The sequence below is a fragment of the Nannospalax galili genome, unplaced genomic scaffold (genome assembly GCF_000622305.1).
Source record: "Nannospalax galili isolate Female #2095 unplaced genomic scaffold, S.galili_v1.0 scaffold781, whole genome shotgun sequence".
NCBI classification, from domain to species: domain Eukaryota; kingdom Metazoa; phylum Chordata; class Mammalia; order Rodentia; family Spalacidae; genus Nannospalax; species Nannospalax galili.
In genome coordinates this window covers 242,571-266,014 of record NW_008346898.1, presented here as the reverse complement: position 1 = coordinate 266,014, position 23,444 = coordinate 242,571, and the positions used below count along the sequence as shown (strand labels likewise).

At 45.2% G+C, this 23,444-nt stretch overlaps 1 protein-coding gene across 2 annotated transcripts in view; it reads left to right on the top strand.

Moving 5' to 3' along the window:
- The window catches only part of Pitpnc1 (phosphatidylinositol transfer protein cytoplasmic 1), a 337,842-nt gene that overhangs the window by 250,425 nt on the left and 63,973 nt on the right, over positions 1–23,444 (top strand). For both annotated transcript variants that reach the window (XM_008843193.2, XM_008843192.2), the window contains exon 6: positions 21,932–22,027. In XM_008843193.2, coding sequence (XP_008841415.1) covers positions 21,932–22,027 — 96 coding nt within the window. The remainder of the gene's footprint in view (positions 1–21,931; positions 22,028–23,444) is intronic.

Below are 23,444 nucleotides of genomic sequence, written 5' to 3'. Positions count from 1 at the left end.
GGAGTGTGACCCCGACGTCCAGCTCCTGCAAAGTGCTCAGCTCTGCCAGGCGGCTCCTCAGAGTAGCCACAAGGAAGAGTGAGGCAAGATCATTTTCACCCACGAGCCTCAGACCTGCCCAGGAAATGTAGTGAGATCCCATCTCAAAAACCAAACAAGCGGGATCAGAGAGACGGCTCAGTGGTTAAGAGCACTGGGTGCTCTTCCAGAGGACCCGGGTTCCATTCCCAGCACCCACATGGCTGCTAGCAACCATATGTAACACCAGTTCCAGGGGAATCCAATGCCCTCTTTTGACCTCCTTGGGCATTGCACAACACAGATGCACTTACACAAAATAAAAATAAATAAAATATTTTTTTAAAAAACATGAACAGGGGCTGGAATGTAGCTCAGTTAGAAGAGTGCTTGCCTGGCAGGCATGAAGCCCTGGGTTTTGTCCCTAGCACCACATAAACTGGGTGTGGTGGTGCATGCCTGTAATCCCAGCATTCAGATATTGACAGGAAAATCAGAAATTCAAGGTTATCCTCTGCTATGTGGTGAGTTTGAGGCCTACCTGGGCTATGTGAGACCTTGTCTTCAGAGAAAGGGTAGGGAAAGTGGGGAGAGGTGACTTAAAACAGAACAGAACTTGTGGATCTGATTAAATTTAAAAACAGGCCCAGTTCACTAGCTTCACACTTGCCTTTTGAACCTAACTTGGGCATGTTTCTTGGATGGTTTCACATCTTAAATAGTGCATCCATCCTGGGCTGGTGTGGGTAGTTCAGTGGCAGGGCACTTAACCTAGGTTTGACAAAGCCCTGGGTTTGATCACCAGCCCATAAGGAAAAAAAAAAAATAGTACTTTCATCCCACTTATCTATTCTGACAACCAGGGCCCTAGCTAGGTAAGGCCTCATATCTTTTTCAATAGAATCTGGTGCTCAGCCCACCGTCACACAGCTGCCTGGGAGGCAAGGATCTACTGAGGCCCTAGGTCTGACCTTCCACAATAGCTTCTATTGCCAGGATGAAATACCAGACCCTGGTCCCAGGATGTCATGTGCCCTGGCTTTCCTCTCTGCTGTTTCTATTCAGCCGCAAATGTATATTCCTAATATATCCAGTGTTTCTAGAAACTTCAGCATCAGCCTTGCCTCGGAGCTTGTTAGAATCTCAGACCTTGCCCAAACCCACTGAATCAGAACCTGTGATTAAGCAACCATGATCCCCTCAGGTGTTTTGTGTGCACATCAAAGCAGGAGAGACGCATTAATAGAACATACTAGAAGGGCATATTCTAGGAAGGAACTAACATTGCCGTCGGCTGTAGTCCTTGCTCCTAGGGCATGAATCCCAAACTATTCTCCCTGTTCGACAGATTCAGCCACTAAAATTCACTTTGAAATTGCTTCCCCTCCACTAACGTTCATAAATAAATAAGCTTAGTGGATGAGCTTAGTCTGAATCCCACTTTTTTCTCTCCTAATTTTTTTTCCTAAACCTTGGCATCTGCTACTACTTGTTGGCTCACAAGATGTCATCTGCTGGCAGACAACAAAATGATTCAACTACCAGCAAACAAATGCTAATGTTAAAACTTAGGGTTCTAATGCAATGTTTAGGGGCCAGCAAGATGGCTTAGCTGGTAAAGGTGCCTGCTGCCAAGGCTGATGACCTGAGTTCAAGCCCCAGAACCCACATGGTGGGAGAAGAGAACCTACTCCCATATATTGTCCTCTGAACTCCACACAAATGCCATGGCAGGTACATGGCTACACACATACAAGAATAAATAAATAACTGTAAAAATAATGTTTTTTAAACTTAGGGTTTGTAGTGTTTAACAGTTCAGTTCAACAAAGCAAAAAAAAAAAAAGATTCCACAAATCAATACTAAGCTTTTTTTTTGAGACAGGGTTTTGCCATTTAGCCCAGGCTAGCCTACTCTTAAGCTTGTGTTTACATGTAAAATACTAACAGAATGAGGGCGTGGGAATGCACAGACAGTCATCTCTTGTCTAGCATGGTCCTCATGACTCTGAGGTCACAAGTCCTTGTAGAACTGGGGCACTTAATGGAAGATTGGCCATGACTGACCTTGTAGTAGGACCCTTGGGACACTCGCTGTCCAGACATACAGAATTCATCAAAATGAAAGACTATCTCACTGTCACCTGTTAAGTTTATCTCATCATCCATGTCCAGACAGCTGTCCAAACCAATAGAACCAAGACATTTACATTGTATTCCCTGGGTTAGGAGATATATAGTTCTTAAAATGAAAACCACAGTGGGAAGGCTGGAGCTGTAGCTCAGTGGTAGTGCACTTGAATCACATGCATGAGGCCCTAGGTTCAATCCATAGTACTGGTTTTTAAAAAGTAATCACAGCCAGTCATGGTGGCACATACCTTTAATCCCAGCACTCAGGAGGCAGAGGTAGGTGGATCTCTGTGAGATTGAGGCCAGCCTAGTCTACATAGTGAGTTGTAGGCCAGCTGAGGCTACAGGGAGACCCTGTCTCAAAAAAAGTAATCACAAGGAGGGGCTTGAGAGAGGGCTCAGTGGTTCAGAGAACTTACTGCTCTTCCAGAAGACCCAGGTTCAGTTCCCAGTACCCATATCAGGTAGCTCACAACTGCCTGTAACTACAAGGGATCTGATGCCCTCTTCTGGCCTCTTCAGGTACTTACTGCCCTCACATGTGCATATACACACATATAGATGCACACATACATACATAACTAAAAATAAAATCTTTTTAAAAAATAAAATGAAAATCTCAATGAGGCTGTTGTCTCCTAATACATTTGACCTTATTCAAAGACTTAAGAATTTATAGGTTCTTAAGTTCAGCATTTCTTGGCATGTTAATGACATATGACCCCTGATTAAACAAAAGTAACATCAGCCAAGACAAACCACCATCAGGGAGATAGAGGATGGGCCTTCTGGGAGCCCAAGAACTCAGCTATAACGAAAGGTTACCCTCAAATAGATTCATGATTACACATTGTTACTTTTCTAAAGTGTGTGACTAAGAGTCAATGTGATCTTGAAAGATGAATTAGTGTGTACCAGGCAGATGGAGTGGGAGGAGCCTCGGGGCAATGGAGGAGCAGGAGCCAGGACCCAGAGGCTGAAACAGAAAGCAGAGCACAGAGAGGAAGCTGCAGTCTCTGAGGGCCAGGAGGGACCTGTGCAGATGAGTTGATGAGCGGAGGCAGGCACACTAAGTCCATAATCTTTTCTTAAATTTTTATAAAATCATTTTATGTGTATGTTTGCATATATATATGTATACACACACACACACACACATATATATATATATGTGCACTACATATATGTAATGCCCACAGAGCCCAGAAGAGGGTATCAGATCCCCTGGAACAGGAGATAAGGATGGTGTTAGCCACCATGTAGGTTCTGGGAACTGAACCTGGATCCCCTGGAAGGGCAGCCAGTCATGGTAACCTCTGAGCCATCTCTTCAGCCCCTAAGTCTTATGTCATATTGGAGACTCTGCAAAGCCCCTTCAACATCATGTCTTTGCAGTCTTTACAGCTTAATAAGCAGACAGGACGCGTGAATACTTCCAGAGGATGGGATGGCCTGAGGGACTTCTTAAGTTTCTGAGTCATGGAGCAAAGGTCTGAACCAGATATTTTTGTTCCTGTGCTCTGGTTTTTCTACCATAAACTGATATGGTCCAAGGGGCACTGAAGAAACGGGCCTGGTATGTTGGGAAGAAAATTCATGGGTAGGCATGTGGATGGATGGATGGATGGATGGACAGATGGACAGATGGATGGATGGATGGATGATGGATAGATGGATGAGTGGATGGTTGGATGTAGAGAGCCTCAAGAAAAAGTTAGGAGACCTACAGTTGTCCAGGTGAAAGAGATTAGAGGACTTATCAGGGAGATGGACTGGTGACATACAGAGGCTACAGAATACACAGGACAAGTGCCAGACAAGATGGGAGAATGAGAAAGATAGGAGAGTGTGACAGGACACCCAGGTTTCCACCTTGGATGACTAAAGGACCACAAAGGGGAGCATAATTAAACCTTAGAGCCAAAAGGGTCGGGGTGGGGACATGATGAATGTAGTTCTAATTATGATCATTTCTGTCCAACCAGAGACTGGCACAGTCGTGACATCATTAGGTCTGGACATCAGGAAGTAAGCTGTCCAAGAGATTTACTGTGTCATTAGGAATCAAGTATTACTGCTATTACAGGTGTTCATTATAAATAACATGCAGAGTTGTGAAGATGAAAAACAAAAGGACCGGGCATAGTGGCACACGCCTTTAATCCCAGCACTTGGGAGACAGAGGCAGGCGGATCTTTGTGAGTTTGAGGCTAGCCTGGTCTACATAGTGAGTTCCAGGACAGCTGGGGCTACAGGGAGACCCTGTCTCAAAGAGACAAAAAAAAAAAAAAGAAAGAAAAAGAAAAGGTCTTAAACGATGGGAGGATTGGTTCATTTGTTAGAGCTATAAAGCAGCCCAGACCTTAAAAATGAACTCGTGATTCACATACCTCTATCCCCAACTACTTGGGAGGCTGAGGCAGAATGATTGCAAGTTCAAAACCTGTGTCTTAGATACTTCTCTGTGATTAAAAATACTCTGACAAAAGCAACTTAAGGGGGCTGGAGAAGTGGCTCAGCGGTTAAAAGCACTGGCTGCTCTTGCAGAGGACCTAGGTTCAAGTCCCAGCACCCACATGGTGGTTAACAACCATCCGTAACTCCAGTTCCAGGGGATTTGATGCCTTCTGACCTCCTCAGGCAGTACACAACATAGGTGCACTTACACACATGCAGACAATACACTCATACACATAAAATAATATATAAAATATTTTTAAAAAGCAATTTAAAGGAGGGACTGAAGAGATGGTTCAGGGGTTAAGAGCATTGGCTGCTCTTGCAAAGGACTCAGGTTCAGTTCCTAGCCTCCACGTGGTGGCTAACAACCATGTATAACTCCAGTACCAGGGGTCTAACACCCTCCTCTGGCTTCCATGGGCATTGGACACATGGGTACACTTACAGGGACACAGGCAAAACACTCATACACATAAAACAATTTAAAAAAAATTAACCAGGCTGATGAGATGACTCAGCAGGTACATACATTGAAGCAAAATACTCATACACATAAAATAAAATTTGAAAAATAGCAATTTAAAAGAGAGTTTATTTTAGCTTGCATTTCCAAAGGGATACAGTGCATCATGGTGGGGAACACAGGGCTGGTCCTATTTCATCCACACACAGGAAGCAGAGCCTGAACAGGATATGGGGCCAGGTCATAAAGCCTCAAGGCCCACCCCTAACAACCAACTTCCTCCAGTGAGGCTCCACCTCCTAAAGGTTCCACAGCCTTCACAAACAGTCCCACCAGCTGGGGACCAAATATTCAAATACATTATCAGGGGGTGGGGTGGAGGGGAGCATTTCACATCCAAACCATAACAGCCAGCTTGGTCAACTCAGTAACACTGTGTCTCGAAATCAAATTTAAAAAGAGCTGGGAATTGAAACCAGGTGCAGTGGCACACACCTTTAATCCCAGCACTTGGAAGGAAGAGGTGGGCAGATCTCTGTTAGAGTGAGGCCAATCTAGTCTACAAAGGGAGTTCTAGGCCACCTGGGACTACAGGGAAACCATGTTTAAGAGAGAGAGAGACAGAGACAGAGACAGAGAGAGAGAAAGAGAGAGAGAGAGAGAGAGCAAGAGAGAGAGAGATGGGGATGTAGCTTGGTGGCAGAGTCCTTGCCTGGCATGTGTGAGGCCTTAGGTTCCATCCCCAGCATAACATACACACACTGAGAGAGAACTATGCTATGGTTTAAAAACAACAACTGGTGCTGGAGAAATAGCTCAGCAATTAAGAATACTCACTGCTTTTGCTTAGGACTTGAGTTTGGTTCCCAGCACCTACATGGCAGCTGACAATCATCCTTAACTCCAGTTCCAGGGGATCTGACACCTTCTTCTGGCCTCTGTGGGCACTGCACACATGTAGTGCACTTATATACATGCAGGTAAAACATACATACAAAAAAATGAAAATAAATAAATAAAACTACTTATTTAAACAACTTGCCAGCAAAAAACTTGCCAGGCATAATGGTGCACACCTTTAATTTCAGCTCTTGGGAGGCAGAGGCAGAGGCAGAGGCAGGTAACTTTCTGTGAGTTAAAGGCCAGCCCTATCTACAGAGTTCCAGGCCAGCTGGGGCTACAAGGAGACCCTGTTTGAAAACTGATCTATTGTATAGTGAAGAAAAAAAGAAGAAAGAATAGTTGCTTAAAAAGGATGTCACACATAACCCAAAGTTAATTCACAAAAGTGGATTTGAGAACTGGTCTGAAGCTGAGATGAGGCAGTGGCTACCTTCCCACGGAGGAAAACTGGAACAAAGAGGCCTAGCCAGGGGTCTGGGGTCTCACTGTCTCATGACTTTAATAAGAGCATCAGACACCCACCTCCTTCCCACCTGTTGGCCCAAGCTTCTCTTCCCCTTGCCTGGGATGGGAAGCTCCTTCTGGAGGCTTCCACAGCTGCTGGGGTTGGGGCAGGTAATGGAACTCAGCCAGCGCACCATCCATAGTTCTTAACTTTGTCTCTGGAGGGATTTTATAACCATCCACAAAGATGGGGAAAATAAAAAATAAAAATAAAAAATAAAAAAAATACAGTCTACCAGGAAAATGTAACAGTTTGTTCCTTGGTTTTGTTTTTTCTGACAGTAGATGCAATCTCTTACAATTCTTAAGTGGTTTTGGGCTGGTGCCCATTGCATTATTTTGCCCAGAGAGGCTGGCCAGGAATGAGCTGGAAGGAGACACTGGCCCCCAAGTACCTCAGGACACTGGCTCAGTGAACAACAGAAGGGAACTCTGTGGCCGCCAGTGAGCCAGGCTGCTGGCCTCATCCCTCCTGTCCTGCATGACCACCCCAACCAGGCCCTGGCGGGCCATCTGTCTCCTGTATTTTATTCTTTCCCCTCAAGACTGAGTTGGTGGAAAAGCACATACCCATAATTATTCTTTGTCAAAACTCTGCCTCTTTGTGCAAAGGATTCATTGTGTGGGCTCCACAAAAATGTTGAGGGAAAGAGGAGGTCAAAGTCAGTTGGAGGAGACAGACAACCAGAGAGGCTGGTGAAGAAGGCCCCACGTGGGCCTGGGAGCATTTCCAGGTTCACTATTGATTTGTCAACCTGAGAGAACACCAGCAGTTCCCGTTCCAGAGACCACCTTGTGAAATGAAATAAGAAAGAACTGAGAGAAATTGGAGCTATTTTAAGCACAGCTTCTGAGACTTATTTTTGGACCCATTATCGATCCTACTGCGGGGAAACCATACACCTACTCCATCACCAGAATCCACACCTGTCCACAAGAGGTACTGGCCTGGTGTCCCAGGCCCATCTGTGTCCAGAGGGGACCATGGCCAGCCCAGGAGGGAGGCTTTGAATACAGGCTGTGCTCCACACTGAAATTAAACCAGCCTTCTGAAAGGAATCTTGTTTATAGCCCTGAGAACCAAAACTTACAAGCTTTCTTTTTTTTTCCCACCTTTAAAAGCCTTTTTAGTAAATGAATCAAACCCTGATATTGTGACCTGGCTCTATGGCTTTATTGGACGTCTCTTTTCCCCATAATTAGTCGCCATGGCCTCACACACCTGGTTAGGACATGTGGCGATGGTATTTCCAAACAGACTCATTTCTCATCAGTCACTGTGTCACTTTGACTACACTCTCTTGAACCTTCTTTCTCACCTTTAGTCTGACCATTTAAGCTCAGGGCTTGACAGGTCCCCTGCGTGGGACTTTGGGAAACGGCATGAAACCATTCTCAGTCCTCCTCGAGCTTTGCAGGAACTCCTTTTAGACATGAACCTGGGAATGGAAGTGCCCCGTCCCTCAGAGGCATTGCCACTGTGAATTCCTGTCTACTGCGTGATCCTATTTTTACCCTTGGATGTCCACCTTACCACTTTACCCAGCATCCTTTGCTCTTTTATCTCATCTTCCCCATTCTCCCCAAGTGCAGCTCCTGGTGGCCTTTTATGCTGAACCTTACCAAGGAGCTGTGCCATAAGTTATTCCTGTCCCTCTGTCAGGTTTCTGTCTATTGTTAGAAAACTTTGCAACCTTTGAGGTGAGTGGGTAAAAGGACAAACCACATGTGTACATTGGGCCTCTCCAAAGGCTATGTTTCATCACTAATGACAAATAGCCAAGTTGCCTTTATTGGCCAATGCTTAAGGAAGTTAGTATCGCCGTTACCTGGATGATGGAGTCTTTTGAGTAGAGGGCTGTGGGAGTTTCCTAGGCTGCCATACAGATCTCTCCAGTCAGAAGACTGAGGTGTGTTGTGTGTATCCTCATTCAGAAGTTGAACTCAAGGTGTCCCCAGGGCCACATTCCTTCCAAAGGCCCTCCACAGGAACGCTCTTTAACTCTTCCACCATCTGGTGGCGCCAGGCACAACTTGGTTTGTGGCTGCATCACCCCAGTCTCTGCCTCTGTCTCTACATGATGCTCTTCCCCCTGTACCAAGTGCCCTCTACCTGCACAGCATCTATATCCTTTCCCCTTCTCATGAGGATGACCAACATCAGATTTAGGGACCATCCCCCAACCCACAATTTTATTACAAGATCCTTAATTGGTTACATCTGCAAAGACCCTGTTTTTGAATAAGATCTTTCTTCAGTTTCCTGATAGACACAAATTGGGAAGGTGGTCGTATTCACTCTACTATAAGAGCACAGATGCATCTGCATCAAGGAAAGATTCAACAACCCAGAAATTCTACTCCTATATTTCAACCCTAGAGAAACGAAAACTGCCATTCCCACAAAAACTAGCCCATAAATGCTTTTAGCAATTCTCTCTGTTCAAAGAAGTGGATAAACAACCATTTATCCACACAACAGCATACAATTCAGCACTAAAAAGGAGCAAACTTTGAGGCACACAACAAGATGGATCTCAAAGGGGTTTCGCCGAGAAAAGCAAGTATCCAAATGGTATGGTCTGTAAGTTTTCACTTGTCTGAGATGCCTTTGTCGTTTTTAAAGCATTGAGAGTCAAAACAGGGTTCTCACTAGTGATTCGAGTGCTGTACCACCAAGCTACATCCTCAGCCCGTTTGAGACACTTGCAATGCTTGAATTGTAGGTTTGGAGAATCTGTCTGTGATTGCCAGGGCTGGAGTGGGAGGAGGCTGTGCCATGAATCTGTTTCTTGGGGTAATGGAGCAGTTCTGTATCTTACAAAAACCCATGCATGTGTGAAAATGTATCTACAGTCCCTACCCCCTGAAAAAGAATACCAGTGTAAAAATGGTTACCTGGAAATCCAAATAAAAAACAAAGATCACTGTATCTTACTAAAGGTGGTGGGTTGTCATTTGTCTTTGTAAATGACACTAGATTTATATTTGAATAAAGTTGTTTTGTTTTGTTTTTGTTTTTGTTTTGTTTCGAGACAGGGTCTCACTATGTAGCCCTGGCTGGCCTGGAGCTCATTCTTGGAGATCAGGCTAGCCTCAAACTCATCCCTGCCTCCTGAATGCTAAGATTAAAGGCCTGCACACTTAAACCCAGCTCTTTTTTTTTTCTTTTGTTTAAGACAGGGTCTCATGTAGCCTAGGCTGGCCTCAAACTACTATATAGCCAAGAATGACCTTAACCTTCTGGTCCTCCTGCCTCTACCTTCCAAGTTCTGGGATCACAAGTAGTGGTTTGTGTGGTGCTGAGGCTCAAACCCAGGGCTTCGTGCATTGCTAGGCAAGCACTCTATCAACTGTGCCGCATTCCCAGGCAGAATTTAAAAATTTTAATCAGTCCTATACTAGAAGTTTTGAGGCCTAAGATACTTGTATGTTTTAGAATGACTGCAAATTTCTTCTTTGCACTTGATTATATATTTCAAGTTAAAAAAAATCTACTTGCTCAGAAACTTTTTTAAAGTGATCAACAAAAGCGGAAAACAGCTCTGGACGGTGTATCTGCTGTGTGGTCTCGCCCGGGAAGGAGCCAGACTAAACAATATGGAGCCCCACTGCATGTTTCTGCATTTTCAAACTGAGAATGCCCCAGGTATGGTGGCACACATCTGTAGTTCCAGCACTCAAGAGGCAGAAGCAGGAGGATCATGAATTCAAGACCTGCCTTGACTATATAGCAAGATCTTGTCTCAGAAAATGATGATGATGATAATGTAAGGACTAGGGATGTAGCTCAGTGATAGAACACTTGCCTGGCATTTATGTGGCTCTGGGTTCCATCAGCCACACTTATAATTGCCTCCTATGCCAAATTTCTCCTAATCTCTATCTTGTAAGCCATCTTACCAGACAGTTCTATTTTGGTGTTTAATTAGTTGAAACTGGTACAGAGAATGGTTTTTCAGTGACTAGTATGAGACTCGGGCTAGCCTCCTTACCTAGTCCCATCGCATACTTCAGTTTCTTGAGATCTACTCCCTCAGGTGGCCCAAGTTGTGGGAGTTCTTTTCTATTCCTCCTTGGTTTCCCAAGGTCCTCTCTGCTCCCCTCCTCACCTCAGGGCTTGGCATCCCTGTTGGGAGCCCCGGCCAGTCCCAGTGTGTGCTGGCTTCTTCAGAGACCAGAGGAGGACATGCTGACTACCAGTAGGTGATGCAGAGGACAGCCATCTTTCTTCCCTAGACATTTCCAGTCTGATCTGCACTGTATCTCACTCCAGCCCTAGGGCCATGGGTCAATGGCACACCTCCTCCCCTGCCTAGCTCCTAAGTCAGCGAATCCTCCCCAGTGGCATTTAACATACAGTGCACTTGTCAAGCCGTGGAGCTACTACACCTGAGGAACAGCTGTGGTGCTGTTCTCTTGCCCCTCAGTATTCTCACGTGACCCACTAACATCCTGGGGCTCTTCCGCCTCTACACCCCTCTGGGTCTTTCCTGGAGTCCACAACTGCAGCAGCCTAGAAGTATAACCTAGTCTCAAAGACAGATTTCCTTTGAAATGTCTATTGTGCTCTTTACAAATGCGACCTCAGACTAGGGGGAAGTGGGTAGAGTTGATAATTAACATGTTTTTTTTCTTTTTTATTATTTTTATGTGTATGAGCGTAGTGCCTGCATGTAGGTAAGTGCACCCACGTCATGCAGTGCCCTCAGAGGACAGAAGAGGCTGTTGGATACCCTGGGACTGGAGTTACGGACAGTTGTTAGCTGCCATGTGGGTGCTGGGATTCGAACCTGGGTCTTCTGCGAGAACAACCAGTGTTCTTAGCTGCTGAGCCATCTCTCCAGCCCCCAGTTATTTTTTTCCATTTTTCATTTTCATTTTTTGTTTTGTTTTTTATTTTATGTGTATGAGTGTGTTGCCTGCATGTAGGTAGGTGCACCTGTGTCATGCAATGCCCAAGAGGGTGCCAGATCCCCTGGAACTGGAGTTACAGATGGTTGTTAGCCACCATGTGGGAGCTAGGAATCGAACCCCAGTCTTCTGCAAGAGCAGCCAGTGCTCTTAACCACTGAGCCGTCTCTCCAGCCCTAATTTACTGGGTTTTGAAAACAGATAGTAGAGAGAATTTTAAATGTTCTCAACACAAGGAAATGGTATCAGTTACCATAATCTGATCATCATACATTGTATACATGTATTAAAGTGTTATACACCCTCCATAAATGAGTAGGGTTATTATTTTCAATGAAAAAATATTGTTTTGGAAAAATCACACTGGGTGTAAGCCCAGTGATGGAACATTTGCCCAGCATACAGGAGACTCCGGGTTACAATATATATATATTAAACACTTAAATTTTAGAAACAAGTGGCTGGGGATGTAGGTTAGTCAGTAGAATGCTTGCCTAGCATGAATGAGGTCCTGGGTTCAATTCCCAGCCCCACATAAACCAGGCAGGTAATGCAACCCTGTAATCCCAGCATTTGGGAAGAGGAGGCAAGAGGATCAAAAGTTCAAAGTCATCTTTGGCTACATAGTAGGTTCCATGCCTACATGAGAGAGTCTCCAAAAAAAAAAAAAATCACAAACAAAAAAGTGGAAGCAAGGAAATCCCACCCTGGAAGGTAATTGACTGTGAAAGCCATGGACAGAGTAAGAAACAGAAGCACACAAGTGAGACCCACCCCCAGGCCTCCACAGCCCCTTGCAGATTCAGCACCTGCCAGGAGCAGCCTTTCTTAGACCCTCTCGGGACTGGACCCCTTGCCTTCACTTTGCTGTGCGGCTCCTGTTAGCACTGGAAAACTGGTTTCCCTCCTACTTAACCAAGGGCCTAATAATGCTGTCCACCCAAGCACTCTCCAGAGAAATGCTGCCGTTTACCCAGCTTGGAGTCAGTCCACCCAGCCTTAATACCCCTAAAGCCTGGGGCGAGTGGAACATTTGATGAGGATTAAATAAAAGCTGCTCGCCTCCCACTGCACTGCCAGATGGGGCTCTGATTCTGCTCCAAGACCAAGGTCAGTTCAAGAGTGAGTCTGGGGCCATTGCTTCCCCCCAGATACCCCAGTAACAGCAATCAGTTCTCTGAGCATCCTGGATGGAAATGTTCCCCAGCTGTTGGTTAGACCCTGGACCCTGGAGTCTCTGGGCCACTCTGTGCAACTTACTATGGGATAGGATTCTTCTTTTCCTCTTGAAACAAAATGGTCAAACTCTTGAATCACTCCACCTAGACCAAAAAGAATCTAGGGCCCAGGCTGTGGCCCCATGTGGATTCCTTGCTGAGTGTGCACTGGATGCTCTAGGGCTTCTATCTATTTTAGTGCTGACTCCAATTGGCGCTCTTTACTGGTGAGCTCCACATCTTTTCATGTAGCTAATAAAGATGGAAAATATTCGGGGACTGGGGAGGTAGCTCAATGGGTAGAGTGCCTGCCTAGCATGCAGGAAGCCCTGGTTCCATCCCCAGCACTGCCTAAACCAGACATGATGGCACATATCTATAATACCAGCACATGGGAGGTGGAGGCAGGAGGCTCAGAAGTTCAAAGTCATCCTTGGCTTTACAGCTAGTTTAAGGCCAGTCTGGGCTAAATGAAAGAAGTACGTATTTGGAAAAGCATTATGTCTGAAGTGAACAGGTAGACCCTTTTGTCAGCATTTCCTACCACTACAATCTACATAGCATTTTCATTGTATTTGGGGATCAGGGATGGCCCAGCAGTACTTGCTACGAAAACCCCATGACCCAAGTTTCATCCCCAGGAGCCACATTTAAAAAAAAGATAGATGCAGAGTACTGGAGATGGCTCAGCAGTTAAGAGCGCCGGTTGCTCTTGCAGAGAACCCAGGTTCAATTCCCAGCAACTCATGGCAGCTAACAACTGTACCTAACTCCAGTTCCAGGGGAATTCAGTGTTCTCTTCTGACCTCCACAGGCATTGCATGACACAGACATACTTACATGCATGCAGGCAATATACCTATACACATAAAAATAAATAAAATACTTTTTGAAAAAAAGATGGATGTGGTGGTGTATATCTGTAACCCCAGCACTCCTCCGGGGATATGGGAGATGGAGACAGAATTACCCAGAAGTTCAAAGGTCAATTAGCCTGGAGCTCACCAGCATCATTGGGAAAAAGGGAGATCTTGCTTAAAAAACAAAGGGTTGGGAGGTTGCTGAAGAGATGGCTTAGCAGTTAAGAGCTCTTGCTGCTCTCCCAGCACTCACATCAGGAGGCTCATAACTACCTGTAAATCCAGCTCCAGGGCATCCAACACCCTCTTCTGTCCCCTATGGGCAACCACACTCATGTGCAACCCCCCCCACACACACAGACACACAAACATAAACATAATTTTTTTTTTTTTAAAGGTGAAGGCAAGAACTAACTCCCAAAAGTTGTCCTCTGACCTCCATGCATCATGGCACAGACACCCACATTCACACACTAATGCATCCACATACAAAATAAACGTTTCTAAAAGGCCATAAAAACACATTGTATAAAGAATATGGGGACAGGGATGGAGAGGTGACTCAGTGGTTAAGAGCACTGATTGCTCTTATAGAGGGCCCAGGTTCAAATCCCAGCACCCACATGGTGGCTCACAGCCATCTGAAACTCCAGTTCCAGGGGATTCGATGCCCTCTTCTGACCTCCTTGGGCATTGCACAACATGGGTGCACTTGCATGCATGCAGGCAATACATTCAAACATATAAAATAAAAATAATAAGTAAGATATTTTTAAAAGAATTTGGAGATGATTTAAAGTTTCCAAGAAGATGCTGTGGGTTTATGCACGTACTGAGGCATCCTCAGGTATCAAAGGACAATTGTATTTTAAGATCATATACATTATGTGTCATATGGCGTTCTTTGATTGGATCTTGCAGTAAATCAAGTCTCTACAAAATCCTGAGCCCTCTTGAGAAAAGCCCTTATCTTCCACATCTAAGAGGCCCAGAAGGAAGCACACATAACAGGCTCTTAATAAATATTTACTGATCCATTGACTGCCACTCCCCCTCTGCAGAGTACTATCCTTGTGTAATTTTGGCTTCAGAATAAGTAGCGATTGCCCAACTCCATTCTGGAAAATAGAAAAAAAAAAAAAAAAGATGTAAGTCCAGTGGGATGTCTTATTGGGTCAAGGCACTTGCCGCAAACCTGATGATCTGAATTCAATCCCCAGGGTGGAATGTGAGAACCGACTCCTTAAAGTCGTCCTCTAACTCCACATACACACTGTAGCAAACACATACTCCCTGCCCCCCCATACTAAATAACAATAAATAAAAATGCATTTGAATATACCAAGGAGGGCCACTCCCTTCACCCTAGCTTACTAGAAAACAACTTAAAATGTCCTTGGACTGCATCCTAGAGCACTCATCCTCAGGAGACAGTCACTAATTATGTGACTTTGAGAATATTCTTAGTGACAGCATAGGTAGAAACAGAGTAATGAGATGATGGTTTCATCATTGATAATCTGGGCTGTTTGCTTGCTTGCTTGGCTATACGAGTTTTCCCAGCTCTTGCCAGCTGAATATGTGACTGTTAGACAATAATCAATCAACAACATGCTCACTGTAGCCTCATAAGCCAGTGACCAGCACCCTCTTCCCTCCTCCAAACTAATTAACAACTGCCCTGCTGATACACAGCATCAGATCTGTGAAGGTTTGTCTTGTCAACCTGACACAATGTAGAATCACCAGAAAAGACAGTCTCGATGAAGGATTGTCTAGATCAGGTTGGCACTGAGCATGTCTACGGGTGAGTGTTTTCAGTGTCTTAATGGATGCTCGAAAACCCAGCCTGAAAGTGGGCGGCACCATTCTCTGGTTTTGGAACCTGGACTATATTAAAAGTAGAGAGAGCCATGTGAGCACTAGGCATGCATGCTTTCGTCTCTCTGTTCTGTTCTTTTTCTTTACTATTTTATTATTTTTACTTTATGCGTATGAGTGTTTTGCCTGCAAGTACACCACATGCATGCAGTGCCTGGAGATATCAGGGAAGGGTGTCAGATCCACTGGAAATGGAGTTACGAACAGTTGTTAGCCACCATGTGGGTGCTGGAAACTGAACCCAGGTCCTCTGGAAGAGCAGCCAGTGTTCTTAACCGCGAGCCATCTCTCCAGTGTCTCTCTCTCTCTCTCTCTCTCTCTCTCTCTCTCTCTCTCTCTCGCTCTGAACTCTTCCTCTGTTGCTCTCTCTCTCTCTCTCTCCCCTCTCTCTCTTTCTGTTCTTAACTGTGGATGTGACATGACTGACTAGCTGCCTCAAGCTCCTGCCACTGTGATTTCTCTGCAGCAACTGACTATAACTTGGGATTCATAAATAAGCCCCCTTTCCTCTAAGTTACTTATTGTCAAGCTATTTTATCACAGTAACAGAAATGAAACCCCAACAAGAACGGAAGCGCTTGTAAAACAATCCTCCTGTTTCCAACGTGCCTTCTCGCTGACCCTGTCCTTCTTGGTATGTCTTAATTAATGAGTTCCCAAATGCTGAAGCTCCAACAGAAGGCATCAGCAGCGGGGCTGGGCCTCTTTGTCCTTTCAGTTGTACGTGAAGCACAAAACGAGATGACTGGTGCATTCTTCCCAGAATCCCGCTCCATCAGCCTCCTCCGCCCTGCCGCCGTACTTGAGTGCACCGCAGGAAGATGAAAACCTGCAAAGCTACAACCTTGGACCTTTATTCCCACCTGTTTTTAAAATAATAATAATAATAATAATAATAATAATAATAATAGCATTCGTTTTTTAGAGTACTTTTATGTTTGCAGGGAAATTGTGCAAAATATAGAGCATTCTCGTTTTAGGTTGGAGGGGTTTTGGTGTTTTTTTTTTCGTTTTTCTCCCCTTGTGAAACTGAGAGTTAAATTCGGGGTCTCGGTCTGCACTCAAGCATGCTAAGGAAGCATGCAACCACACAGACAGACAGACAGACACACACACACACACACACACACACACACAGAGCCCCTGAGCCCTGAGCTTGGACCTTAAACCGTGAAAGTTGGTAATACAAAAAATGAAGCCACAGAGCCCATGACTCTGGATTGCCAGCCATCTCCACGATTTGCAAGAAAATGTAAGTTCTAGAAAAATGGCCTTCCTTGTTCAAGGAGAAACATAAACTGTTAAGACACATGCGGTATTTAGCCACAAACAGCAGCAGAAAGGAGGGGCCAGAGAGATGGCTCAGTGGTTAAGAGCACTGATTGCTCTTGCATAGCACCCAGGTTCGATTCCCAACACCCACATGGCAGCTGACAACCGTCCAAAACTCTAGTTCCAGGAAATCTGACGCCCTCTTCTGACCCCTAGGGGCACGGCACGACACTTACATACATGCAGGCACTCATACACATAAAAATAATAATAAAAATTTTTTAAAGAAATCGGAACACTCTCCCTCAGGAGCACATACCACGTAGAGCTTGATTATCAGATTTATCCTCACTTCTTTGACCATTCTCCACAGTGGGGTACGCGAGCTTCACCACCCCTCCATCTTTTTCCCTTTGCCATTACAGTGTTGCTATAACGAAAATCATTAAACATAAAGCTTTTCAGCTTCATTTAAGGGTCTTTCCTTATAACAAACTCTCAAAGTGTAAATTTCTGTGTACTTACCGGTGTGTGTACACACATGTGCAAGTGTTTGTGCCCATGTGTGCATGCATGTACAAGCATCATATGTCTTCCTCAGTTGCTTTTTACCTTACTTTTGAGATTTATGATCATCTCCTAAATTCCTGGATCACTGGAAGATACATTGTTCATTAGAAATTTAGGTCCTTTGTCCTCTCGTTCCTGACGATGTCGACCCCAGGTGATTTTTCATACCTCTGTTAAGTTGGTGGAAACCCTACCCTTAAGTGTTTACTGCAAAGATGAAGTCCTGCAAACTTCCCCATACTTGGTATTTCAGGGGCTTTGGCACAAGTTAGACATCTTATTAATGAACGAGAACAGAGGTTGTTCAGAGGTTGCACCTAACAGGTACAGCAAAGGATAAAGGGACACCGAGTCTTAAGGGTTACCGAGGACATAGGATTTACAGGTAGCAGCAGAAGAGCCCACTTCCAATTTCAGCTTCCTAGAAAGAATCAGAAGCACTTTGTTTTCTTGGATGGCTGACAGGCAGCCTTCCATCACAGGAGGAGCCTGGAGTCTTGCCCTCTGCTCTGAGCTTCTTTGCTGACTATCTGACCTTACTCCTTTGAGCCTAGATTCTCTCATCTGGAAATTGAGAGTAATAATAATTCATGTTGTTGCGTTGGTATTAATGCCTCCTCTCCCTAGATTTACAACCTATTTTCTTCTGTTTTTTTTTTTTTTGTCTTTTTTTGAGACAGGGTCTCCCTGTAGCCCCAGCTGACCTGGAACTCACTACATAGACCAGGCTGGCCCTGAATGCACAGAGATCTGCCTGCCTTTGCCTCCCAAGTGCTGGGATTAAAGGCCTGCGCCACCACACCAAGCTTCTCTTTGTCTTTTATACATACTTTACTCTGCCTTGTATTTTTAGAAGTACCCTTACTAACTTTTCAAAGGCAGGAATTCAGCTTTCACTGTCTCTGTCACCCCTAAAGCCTACCATAACACTTGCATGCTGTGAGCTTAGGAGTTGGAGTCTAAGCAGGAGACAGAAACCACACAGTAATTTGAACAGAAGGAACATAATACAAGGAGTTATTAGTCTCTAATATGAGCAGTTACCAAGATGGAATGAGAACTCCAAAGGCTTCTCTAGGGCTGAGAGTGACCCAAGGAAGGACAAACTTAGAAAGGGCCCTTATCCATGTATAGGGTGCCAGTGCGGCTGTCATCCATAAGATGGAGTGAACTAGGCAGGCTGAACCACAGCTGGTTGACAGTTACTGGGCAGCAGAAAGTCTCTGGGACACAGGCAAGAGTTTAGAGGACAGTTGTGCAGAGAGATCCACTCACACTGCAGTGCAAGACTGAAGGAGGGCCACAGTGAAGTGGTTCCTGGGCCCCTGCCAGGGCTGCAGGGTCACTGATTAACTGGCCTCCAGGCACATAGTGAGGCAGAACACCACTCAACATCTCTACCCACTGACTCTACACACCACCTCTAGGATTCAGACCTGGATGAGATAAACCCTTCTTCCTGTAATATCCCTCTACCGCCCCCTACTGACAAGGGTTGGGTAGTGCATGCTCTAGAGGAGAAATGCCCACAAGGTCCCTTACAGAGACTAAAGAATGGATTTAGAGCTGAGAGGCAATAACGTGATACATGGATGATCAAATAAGTTCTAATTGTTGTTGGGGAAATGATTCAATCAATAAAGTGCTGGACATGAAGATCTGAGTTTGGATCCCTAGCACCCCTGTAAAAGCCAGAGCTGGTGGTACGTACTTGTAATCCCAGTCCTGGGGTGGGAGGTAGCAGAAACAGGAAGATCCCTGGAGACCGTTGGCCAGCCATCTGAGCCAAAATGATGAGATCCAGATTTAGTGAAAGACCCTGCCTCAAAAAATAAGCTGAAGGGGCTAGGGAGATGTTTTAGCAAGTAAAAGTGCTTGCTGCCCAAGCATGAGGATCTGAGTTCAAATCCCTAGCACCCAAGTAATAAACCAGGCATGATGATGCACTCCTGGAACCCCAGTGCTGTGGGGGAGTGGAGAAGGAGGAGCACCAGAGCTTGACAGCCTTCAGTCTAGTTCTAGGTTCAGTGAGAAACTCAGTCTCAAGGGAATAAGGCAGAGATGATAGAACATCGTTCTCTGGCTTCCACGGACACATAATTTGGGCATACACTACACACACACACACACACACACACACACACACACACACACGGGGGGGGCAAAACTGTGTAATTGATTACATTAATTACAGCCATGTAACTTACCAATGGCCCCTTTACCACCTTCTTATTTTCCTGTCTTTGAATCCTATAGATTTCACCAATGAATGTCAAACCTCTTTTATTTCTTTTGTAATTTGCTGTCTAGAAACTCACTCCCCTCAAGGGTTCTATTTTGTCTTCTTTTTCCTCTCGCCTCATGAGAGAGAGAGAGAGAGAGAGAGAGAGAGAGAGAGAGAGAGAGAGAGAGAGACTGACTGACGCACACAATCTGAGACCCAGTGTTTGGTTTTACAACTCATTTCTCCACTCAGACTTGAATTTGTTTGTCCACTGTCTCATTTCAAAGCAATCTACCTGTCCTTCCCAGACACTTGAAGAGTCCTGGAAGCACTGGACTTTAAGGGGCAGTGGGAAGAATCTGGGTTGATCTGAGAGCCAAGCTTTCAGTACCTTTAAGGAACATGCCTCAGGCATCTCAGGGCAGACCAGGGCTCCATCTCCTCTGACCAATCTGAAGGCATCTGTCCATAAAGCCTCCAAACATTTCAGAAGAAAATAGGTAATTAGGGAGGAGATGGCTCAGTGGGTAAAGAGTTTGCTGTGAAAGCATGAGGACCTGACTTTGGATCCCCAGCACCCACATATAAAGCTGGGTGTGGTGGTGAGTGCCTGTAATCTCAGTCCTAGGAAGCAGAGACAGGAGGATCCCAGCGGACTGGCCTGCCAGATTCAGTGAAACAGCCAGATTCCGTGAGAGATCCTGTCTCAAAAATAAGGTGGAGGGTAAGAGAAGACCTCTGGCCTCTACATATATGCATGGGCATGGGCACACACACACACACACACACCCACACACACACACACACACACACACACACACACACACAAAGGAAGGGAGGGAGGAGGGAGGGAGGAAGGCAGGCAGGTAATAGAGCAAATAGCAGATTTGGCAGATAATTAACCAGCACAAATACTTGGAAAGCATTACAGAGGGCTAAAATATTCCCCTGACTCAGGTGAAGAGTCCTCCAGGTGCTGTTCTGCAGGACACTATGTTATTAACAGGCAGCAAGTGTGAGTCAAGACAGTGTTCTTAGATATCAACCATCTTGTCCTTCTAAAATACTCCATCCTCTGCCCAAGAGTTTGATGGGATTTGTGTAAACTGATGGTTCCCTACAGGAACTAACTCAGCAGTGAGGTGGGGGTTTGGAGACGACTTCCTCTAAGGACAGAATGGTTTTCCAAACCTAATCTGTTTGCTGTCCTTCAGAAGTCAGCTCAAGGGAAAAAAACTAGAGGAACTTTGTCTTTCTGTCAAATTTTGTATCTGTATATTGTGGGTGCCTCGCTTTGTGGGGAGAGCACTCGGGAGATTAATGAACATTATGGACCAGTAGAGCCTGAAGTAGGCAGGCAGGAAGCTGACCTAGCTGTGCCCTAGCACATACACCAATGAAACCATACTCTCCAATGATCAAGGAAAATACGTGTTTGAGCTGGAGATGTGGCTCAGTTGGTAGAGTACTTGTTTAACCTGCACAAGACCTGGGCTTAATTAAAAAAAAAAAAATCACATAAAATGGGGCATGGTCTCGGGAGGCAGAGGCAGGTGAATCTCTGTGAGTTTAAGGTCAGCCTGGTCTACATAGTGAGTTCTAGGCCAGATGGGGCTACAGGGGTGTGGTAGGGCTGAAGAAATGGCTCAACAGTTACAAGCACTGGCTGTTCTTACAGAGGACCCAGGCTCAATTCCCAGCACCCACATGGCAGCTAACAACCATTTGTAACACCAGTTCCAGGGGCTCCTATGCTCTCTTCTGGCCTCTGCAGGCATTGCACGGCATAAGTGCACTCACATACATGCAAGCAAACCACTCATACACATAAAAGAGGCGGGGCATGGTGATGCAGGCCCATAATCCCAGTAATGGGGATGTGGGAGCAGGAGGATCAGAGGTTCAAGGTTGTCCTTGGCCACACAGGGAGTTGGGGGAGAGCAGTGTTTAACCCTGGGCAGAAGGATTGCTGTTTGTTCTCTTTTGCTCACCTCTTCTCTATAATGAATGTGTTTTATGTGTGAACTTAAACACCCATATTAATTCCTATAAAAATTAATGAAAAGACACACATTTTCCTTCTCCACATCTTGGGCTATGTCACTGTTTTGGTTTTGTTTCTTTTTTTGTTTGGTTGGTTTTTGTCTCAACTCTCCCCAGACCCTCCAGCCTCTGTTCAGAGGAACTGCCAAATCTCAGCAGTGTTCAGTTTTTGGAAGAGATTTATCGCTCACCCTTGAACTTCTAAAAACAGACCACTTTTTCTTCTACCCTTCATGATGGGCGACAGATGCTACACCTGCCTCAGAAGTGACAGAGCTTAAAGTGATGAGTAAAAGCCCGTCATGGTTCTCACACATTCTGTGGCAGGCGAAAGCTCTGGGCAGAGGACATGGAGCCACGGAAGGTGTGCTGTGTGGTGTGACTCTGCTGCAGCCATGCATGACCTGTCCACGACACTCGGGTTTCATCCAACATCACTAACGTTTGTTATGTTGCTATGTCATTTCAGATTTTTGACAATGAAGCCAAAGACCTTGAAAGAGAAGTTTGCTTTATTGATATCGCCTGTGATGAAATTCCAGAACGTTACTATAAAGAATCTGAGGTAAGGGATAGATGTGGAAGAGACTGTGTGTGCATCTGTTCATTCGTTTCACAGATATTTGTGATGTGCTTCCTTTCCTGACACCCTTCCATCCGTCTTTATATGCGTTCAATTTGGTCTGAACATTTCTCTGGGCTCTTGAATGCAGGCCTTATCATTAAGTCACTGTTCCCATCACTAGACCCAGCCATCACTTTGTTTCCATTTGGTTTTTCTTATCCTCCCAACTCAGGCGTCCTCCTGTGTGACATCAGTATTCATGGAGCTAAGCATCCAACATGCTGGCTTTCTGAAAAACAGCAGCCTGTCTCTGTGAGGACAGGGATTGCATTTCATTTCTATCTTTGGGATTTAACGTAAAGAAAATCCTCAATCAAATCCTCAAAACTTTGATGGCTCATGTTGGCCCAGAAACTATCCTCTCAAAATAGCAAGCACTTCCCTAGGCCTTCTTTTTTCTTCCTGGCTAAGAATACATTGAAGAGAACATCTTTCCCTCTGGCCTGTCCCCTACCAGGACCCGCCCTCTGCCTTACAGGGCTCTCCCTTTTCATGCCACTGTTGGTGCCAGTCATTTATATCCTGGGAGTATTTTATTAGTGGATGTCAGGGTGATCTCCTTGTAAACAGTGTCGCAGCCTGCAATGACAACAGATGCAGGGCTATTTTTGTTGTTTAGCTGTATGGAATCAGGGCCCCAGACTCAACATGAGCTGTAAGCACATGGACTTTGAAACTCTTCTCTCAGATTCATTAAGGCTGATTGAAGATATCATGCATAAGCCCATTAAAAGTGAGTGTCAGGCCATCAAGATGGCTCTGTGGTTAGAGGTGCTTACAGTGAAGTCTGACAACCAGAGTTCTATCCCCAGGACCCGCATGATAGAAGGAGAGATCAGACTCCTGCAAGTTGTCCTCTGACCTCCACACCCCCCACTGCCCCCCCACAATCAATAAATGATTTTCAGTGAGTTCTACCAGGTCACACACAAACTGGACTACACATGGGTCACGTGTTTTCCCCCTCTATTTGTGGATTTTTTTGGATAGAAAAGTCTTACTTGGCTTTAGTAGACACATACCTGATTCAGTGCAAACTCAGGCTGTTTGTTATCTGCTGTCCCTTAAAGGAAGGTCTGGGCAGAGGCTGTTTTAAATCACTCTGTGAGACACACATTCACCCAAAGCCTGAGCATGTTGTTATCATCCACTTGTACTCTGCAGCCTGTATGTTTGAAGAAAAGCAAAGTTGCCAGGTCTGGCGGCGCACGTCTTTAATCCCAGCACTTAGGAGGCAGAGGCAGCTTAATCTCTGCGAGATCAAGGCCAACCTGGTCTCATAGCAGATTCAAGGCCAGCTAGAGCTATATGGAGGCCCTAGCTCAAAAAAGAAAGAAAGAAGGAAAGAAAGAAGGAA